General features: G+C 40.3%; 1 protein-coding gene across 1 annotated transcript; it reads right to left on the bottom strand.

Annotated features, from left to right (window-relative positions):
• Positions 1–1,202: 1,202 nt before the first annotated feature.
• GNG4 (G protein subunit gamma 4) lies at positions 1,203–7,306 on the bottom strand. Its single transcript, XM_063125651.1, has 2 exons — positions 7,202–7,306; positions 1,203–2,259 (listed from the first exon to the last, which is right to left on the bottom strand). Exons 1-2 carry the CDS (start codon positions 7,298–7,300, stop codon positions 2,131–2,133), a joined length of 228 nt encoding a protein of 75 aa, XP_062981721.1. The 5' UTR covers positions 7,301–7,306; the 3' UTR covers positions 1,203–2,130.
• Positions 7,307–7,874: the final 568 nt, after the last annotated feature.

The following is a 7,874-nucleotide window of genomic DNA, read 5'->3' as shown; positions in this document are numbered from 1 at the left end:
CATATTTAGGATTCAAAGCCTGATACAGAAACTTGAATTCAATTAAGAGAGAATTACTGTAATTTTTCTATTTTATCAGGGATGGAAGAGGAAGGGAAATGGCATACAATGAAATACCAATTTTTGTACTAACTAGCTCTACCCATCCATCTACCCACCCAGTTTCAGATAAAGCTAATCCTTTTCCTGTCTGCCTACCTACACACACACATTTGACCTACCCACAACTGTTGAGAAGGGTATATCCAAGAGTGGAAGCTTGGGGGAAGCTGGGCAGTATCCAATGCTGCATGTGCTCTAGCTCGATGGGGAGTTAACGCTTTGTAAAGGAAGGAGAAAAGAGCAGAAATGCTCGTTTCCGGAATGGGACAGGTCAGCAAATCTCACAGAAGGGAGCTCAGCTGACCTGTCTGGGTCCGGAAACAAGCGTTTCCACTAGTTTCTGGGGTTCCATTACAAAGTGCTATATCCCCAATGCACTAGCAGTGAGGCCTGCTGGTGCAATGGAATGAGTGGAGAGCACAGCCACAGTATAGGACACTGCTTTTATGGGCTCCTCAGGCAGTGGGCAAAGTGTGAAAATGTGGAAGTGCCACTGATGAAACATAGTGGGGAAATTCAAAGAGGTATTCATCTACTAATTATATCAAATTTTCTTCCTTGTCTAATGTTAAGTCTTTGGACAGGGAGCCATATTTAAACAGTGCTGTTACATCATGAAGAACCTGTGCATAGTTAAAAAAAATAACCAAGTAACCTGGGGTATTTGTCTGTTATATTTATCTCATTCTTCATTGGACCTATAACAGCTTTTCTAGTGTAAGATCCATTCAAAATAGGGCAGGTTAATAGACAAACAAGTAAGTAAATGATTAATGTGATGACAACTACTGCTTCTACTACTACTACTAATTAGGCATATACTGCCTTTAAGATGGTGCCCTTTACTGACTTCATTGCATTTGTTCTGACAAATAGTAAGACAGTTACTATTATTCCATTATGACTAGTTTCCATATAGCCCAGTTTTGTCTGGATTCTGGCCATGCCACCTGTTGGCCATGCCCATTTGCTGGATTCTGGCCATGTCCATTTGTTGGCCTGGATTCCCAGCTTTCATTAAAAACAAACACAGAAGTGTAAGTCCTTATATAATCCGAGATATGAGGCAAAATGTCCAAGCAGTATTCTGCCCCACTTGCAGGTTTTGAATGGGCTGAAATGATTTTTTTTAAAAAAACAAACACCTCCATCTGCAGTTGCTGTTGATGCAGTCAAAAACAAGGGGAAGGATCGTACTCGGTATTACAGAACATGTTTTGCACGCAAAAGGCCCATGTTCACTCCCCAGCATTTCCAAGTAGGGCTGGGAGAGACTCTTCTCCAGAACCCAGGAGAGCTGCTGCCAATCAGCATTGACTAGTGGTGGGGAACATGTGGCCCTCTAGATGCTCCTGGACTACAACTCCCATCGCACCTGACCACTGGCCTTCGTAGCTGGGGTTGACAGGATTTGGATGCAAACATCTAGAGGGCCATAGGTTCTCCACCCCTGGCGTGGACAATACTGAGCTAGATGGACCGGTTTTCTGACTTGGTATAAGGCAGCTTCCTATGTTCCTAAGGTGCAGCAGCGTAGCAGATCAAACAGCTAGCCACAAGGTAGTCAACAAAATTTAGGGTTTTTTTTTTAAAAAAAAAAGCTTCAGTGTTTAAAGTGTCATCAAGCACAACCCTATCTGCTGAACTCTATTTCCTCAAATGAAACTAAAAGATGTTTAAAAGTTGAGAGTAGGTATTGCTCATCTTGGTAACAGTTCTTCTCACAAATATACATCCTTGCACAAAATTAACTGGTAAAATCTAATTCACATATCTGAAACCAAATACAGTTCCTTCATTACAAAATGACAAAGAAATAGTCAAGAGCAGAAATGTTTAGCACAGAGCACTGATAGAAAATTGACATTAGACTATTCCATGTAAAATACTTACATTAACATAAAAATGTATTGTTTTCTTAGAAATAGTCACTTTTGCACTAAATTATTGTACGGAAGAAGTCTCCAGGAAAAGCATGCACCATCAGTATTGTATTTTCACAGAGGACATTTGTAATTGCAAGGTAACTTAAAGGATAGTACACAAGAGCTTCTTCTCCCTGAAGGGATTTTCAGATGCAGGCACTGGTATAATAAGGGGATCTTCTCCCATATGAGCATCACAGTATGCCAGTAAATCAGCAGCAGCCTTGGATACCTAGAAGGGTTTTAAAAAAACCAAAAAGTGGGGAGGAAGAGATACACAAACCTAAGCATCATCACTAGTGCCACATTGCCTATGAAATTATTCAAGCAGTTGGAATATTTCCATAAAGTATCAATTTCTACCAACGAAAGCAGAAACATACCTCAAGCATACTGTTTTTAGATTCACACCTGGAAAATGTGCAGCAGATCAGTGAATAAGGAATGCCCAAAGAGCACAACATGCCATCCCATGTTCTTTTGAATAAATGGGCAAAGCAAATCTACACATTCTACAGTTCAGTATGACACCTCACATACATCAAATTGTATTGCTTCTTGTCTTCTAAGTTGTTTAAGTGGCTTGTTAGACTTTGTGTTCCGGTACTAATTATCAGTGATGGCTCTCCAATAAGTGGTACCACTGGGCTTAAACCACATTGCACCTTGTCACGGGTCAAATAAATGCAATATTTATTATCTGTCCATCTGCTTCCAAATTAACATCCTCTTCGTTTACAGAGCAATAGGATATTCCATGCCCTGGGCAGGATTCTCCATGTGGGCATAGTTTTCTCCACATGCTGTCGATGGGCAAAGATTTTATTCATGTATCACCCCTTTATATCGACCGTTGATTTTATTTTAGTCTCACTGAAACACTATATGGTACATTCTGGCACAACTACATGAAGTCCAAAAAAGCTTACTTGGATATGCTAGTCACCTTTTGCACTTGCAGAATGGAGAAAGGCAGGAGTGGAGAAAGGCAAAGAACACAAAAAGAAGTTAGCTAATTCCACACAACTCTAAAGCATCAAATTAAATTTAAGTTGGAAGACACGTCCTTCACAAAACATTACAGCTTGGAACCACTTAGCTTTTGGTGGCTCCCTATGTTAGTTTCCAAATCTTCCTGCCAACCACAATGTAAATGCAGTACAGTAGGACAATTGTGGGCTAAATCTACTTACTGACCAAAAATAAATTTGTCTTGGAGTGTGGCAGACTCACCTTCATTAGAGCTTTTAAGCAGAGGCTGTGTGGCCTCCTGTCAGGCATGATGTTGCAGCAGGTTTCCTGCACTGAAGGGGGTTGGACTAGATCAGTGGTTCTCAACCTGGGGCGCTCCAGATGTGTTGGACTGCATCTCCCAGAATGCCCCAGCCAGCAGAGCTGGCTGGGGCATTCTGGGAGTTGTAGTCCAACACATCTGGAGCGCCCCAGGTTGAGAAAGGCTGGACTAGATGATCTTTAAGGCACATTCCAACTTTATAATTCAGAAAACCCTCAATGTGATTTTCACTTTTTGTTGCAGAATGTCTTAGAACAAACTTCCTTGTTTGAGACATAATGGTAAGTCTTAAGCCCTATTTAGGCATTCAAAAAATTACTTACCTTAACATGTAAATGGGATAGCCCTGTCCCCTCAAGGTTGCACATGTTATTTTATTTATTTATTTATTTTATTTATTACATTTTTATACCGCCCAATAGCCGAAGCTCTCTGGGCGGTTGTAGTCTATGTTACATAAACACCCCAGGCATCCAGCTGGACAACACACATGTCTGAAGGGGGGTGGCTATGCATGTACAACTGTATGCACATACACCTCCATGTGACTCACAGCCTCACACTATTGTTTGTGTGGGGACCTATGGGTGTACAGCTGCATGTGTGTAGGTCCCCTCCCCTGCAGATGTTTGTGGTGTAGATGTAGACGCCCAGGGCCTATGTAATGCATTACATACACACTTTTTAAAATGCCCAAATAGGGCTTCTTTATCCTTCAAGTACCATGAGCTCCTTCTTCTACCAACTTCCATTTGTTCCACTAAAATGTGGATGTATCAAACACTGAGATGTTCCATTTTATTTATGAATATTTGAGAGATGGTTGTTGGATATGAATAATGCTGTCTGAGTGAAGTGTAGGAGGTGGGAGGAGGTTTCCCATGACAGCTTCCAGCTCCGTCATTAATTGAAAGTTGATACTCATTCTTTTTCTCCACCCCCTTTTATATACTGCACAGTATATTACCACAATCTCCACCCCCTTCCCTAGTTGAAATGAGTACCCAGAGGCCTGAGTTATCAAACATTTGTGATTTAAGCAAGAGAGTTAGAAGCCTTTAGAAAGAACTGTGGAATTTTACCATTACATTTCAGAGTAGAGGAGGTGATTAAAAACAGCCCAAGTTAGAATATAATCCTGTTAGATAAACTATAATTATAAGATTCAGTGACAAGAGAAAATGCTGCAATTACTACAGTCACCTTCCATGACAAGACAGACATAATTACTATTCTTGCAGAGACACCCACTCTGCTTTTACTTTGAGTCTAAAATGAGCACATCCACAAACATCTCAGTAATGCCACTGTTGATCTCACAACACTATTTTAGAAATAGTTAACTATATTCTTGTGGCCTCTTTAAAAAGAGAAAGACAATGACTGGCTTCGGACGAGACGATAACTCATACTGGTTTAAATAAGCCACGATGGTTTATTTAACCCATTGTGGGATATCATGTCGTGTCGTGTGTTGGGAATTGTTAATTCTACAATGGCTTATCTGGAGAAAATAACCCACTATGATAACCCACAGTCTGCAGTAGGGGTTATTTAACCCACCATGGATTATTGTGTTCTTTGTCAGGCACCTTGGGTTATTTGGTTGCCTATAGAGTTGCATGGCAAGAGTTGTCGCGCTGTTCTTTTCAGGAGGCACCCGATGCACCATCAGAACCCTGCACAAGTACTCACAAATGAGTGAAAATCTCAGGTCCACTTATAAAACCTTGGAGGTTTGCAGGATTGGGAACAAACTTCATACAGAGCTGTAGGGCTCTTTCACTGATTCACTGAAGTCCTACAGCGTTCATTTGCTAAAGCACAATCACACATTTTTCTGCTGGCCGAGATGGTTTAATCTATTCCTAATCCCGCAATCGATTAGAAGACAGCAAGATCAGCAGTTCTGATTTCCCATAGGGCAGGGGTCAGCAATCTGTGGCCTTTCAAAATGTTTTGGCCTACAACTCCCATCATCCCTCACAATTGGCTTCGCTGCCTAAAGCTAATGGGAATTATAAGCTAAAACATCTGGAGGGCCATTACTTGTCTATCTCTGCCATTGGATATCTCCAAACATTAGTTACACAAATTATCTCTTCCACTCTCATGTCTAACTCATACAAATTTCACAAAACTTTTTTTAAAAAACGAATCTCTTACAATAATATTCAATAGCGCTGAGTTCGTTTCTGGATCATAGCTATTGCTCTTCTCTTTTGAGGTATATTTTTTTTAAAAAACTGTGTGGACTATTATTAATGTATTGCACTTATACCTCACTTTCCCTCTGAAGACAGTCACATTGGCCCAGTTTGGACAAACATCTTGGTTTATTAAGCTGAAATATAAACAAGCCTTTTTGTGTGCATGGAACTCCTTTGCATGGGTCTCAATTAAACCAGGCAGCCCATAACCATCATTTCCCATTTTGTCCAAGTGGCTTATTTATCTATGCACAAGGAAAGAGGATCTGTGCACAAAGAAAGGGCTTGTGCAATTCTTAGCTTAATAAGCCAAAATATCATCATCTGAACGCAACCATTGGCTTACATATGTTCCCAGGTAGCCTACCATCCAAACAAGACTAAACCTGCTTAGGTTTAGAAGCAGAACTACATCACATGTTTTCAGACCATCTTCTGCAGTGGTGTAGTGGTAAATTTTAACATGCAGGTGCTAATCATGACAGTCCCATAGCCAGGCGCCCAACAACAGTCCAAAAATGCAAGCAGCTGTGTTGATCCACATCAACAGACCAGTCCTAGCAGTTTTCAATTCCACCAGAAGGACGTTTTCTGTAAAGCTAATGTGTCTTAATGGCCCATTCAAGACCAAGCCACCCCCAAATACTTCACAAAACAACATATTGCTGGTGGGAAAATTAATTTCTCCATATGTAATGGGAAGACTGAACCTAAGCTCAGAGTGAACAGGCAAGTCTGATGTGGGTAGCAGATGACATCAGCGCCCTTGCTAATAAAAAAAGTACCAGTGCTGTGTCCTATGAGCTACACCACTGATCTTTGGATCAGGAAAAGAGAATGTCCTGCCAACAAACTATGTAAGCTCCCAACCAGCTTGCTATCTTTGCTATATTCTTTTTGTATGTTTTGTCATCCAGGGATAGTATTTCCAAGAGACATGGGAAAGTTTCTGATCACTGATCTTTGTATTCTACACAGCAGCAGGTTTTGCAGAATTTAATTTTAAACATCTCTTAATCCAGAGTGTGTTGTACAGGGGATGACTTGCTTCTGTTTGTGTTCGTGCATGAATAAGAATGTTTATGTGTGGCAGTTCTGAGAAAAGCATGAAGTTTGTGTATATGTTTAAGACTCTGCAATGGGAAAACCAGTAGATCAGGTTTTGTGTGTGTGTGAGTGTGTGTGTGTGAATCATCTCTGATTCAGTTTGTGCCATCATTTAGCATACTATTGTGAGCAAAGTGCCTTTTGTTTGGCAAACTGCAAAGAAAATCCAGGCTTTAACAGACCTTCAATTACTACTTTGTTCAATGTAGCAAAAGTAAATTGTACTCTGAACAGGATGCATCAAGCCTGACATTTAATAAATGTACTAACTCCTCTGGGAATGGAAATAAACTACCTTTTTCCTCTGTTAAGAGGAGGTCTCTATGGATGGAGAACAATCTTTATGTACAGGAAAGGGTGGCTACAATGTCTGTCAAGATATAATTTAGGTGTAATCTGATCCTCCTCAAGTCAATGGTCCACTGATTTTAAAGCATGAGTGGTACACCCTGTAAATTCTAGCAATATGCCTTCATTTTAGCATAACCAAACCAAACATTTATGTCCCTAAGAATATTATCATGAAGTAATATTATGTAAACATCAATATAATTTAAATTTACCTTTATCCTATCCAGATATGCTTCCATTTTTAACTGCTCCACTGCTTTTCTTGCTTGAGATATACTTGTTGTACTGTTGTTAGACATTACTTCCTTCATTCTATTTTTCCTAGAAGAGAAAAATCAGAGCATTACAAACAGTTGATTTTCCGAAGGTAAATAGATATAAGTACATTCAAAGTCAAAAGCACACCTAAGCACATTCTAGCCAAATTTTCTTCCCTATACCTTTTCTTTCATTTCACAGAATAGTCCTTGGTAGAACGGCGTTTTCTGCTCAGTTCTCAAAGTTTCCCTGTTTTCCTCTACAATCACTCTTCCCCAAAGTCTTTCAGAACATCTAATATCCAATTTGCCTATTAGCAACATTTTATTTATTTATGTATTTATTTGTTTTATTACATTTATATCCCGCCTTTTTTCCTCCAAGGAACCCAAGGCGGCATACATAATTCTCCCCCTCTCCATTTTATCTTCACAACAACAACCCTGTGAGGTAGGCTGGGCTGAGAGTCTGTGACTGGCCCAAAGTCATCCAGTGGGTTTCCATGGCTGAGTGGGGACTAGAACCCGGATCTCCCGACTTCCAGTCCAACACCTTAGCCACTACACCACATATCACATTTATACTTATACACTGCTGCCATTTCTATGTGCAAGGAGGTGCCATGAG

The sequence above is a fragment of the Elgaria multicarinata genome, chromosome 4 (assembly GCF_023053635.1).
Source record: "Elgaria multicarinata webbii isolate HBS135686 ecotype San Diego chromosome 4, rElgMul1.1.pri, whole genome shotgun sequence".
In the NCBI taxonomy this organism is placed as follows: Eukaryota; Metazoa; Chordata; class Lepidosauria; order Squamata; family Anguidae; genus Elgaria; species Elgaria multicarinata.
This window is presented reverse-complemented; position numbering and strand designations above follow the sequence as displayed.

Coding starts and splice junctions, on each gene's coding strand:
- GNG4 (XM_063125651.1), bottom strand. CDS start 7,300: ATGAAGGAAGTAATGTCTAACAACAGTACAACAAGTATATCTCAAGCA. Junction 2,260..7,201: donor CATATCTGGATAGGATAAAG/GTAAATTTAAAT, acceptor AAACCCTTCTAG/GTATCCAAGGCTGCTGCTGA.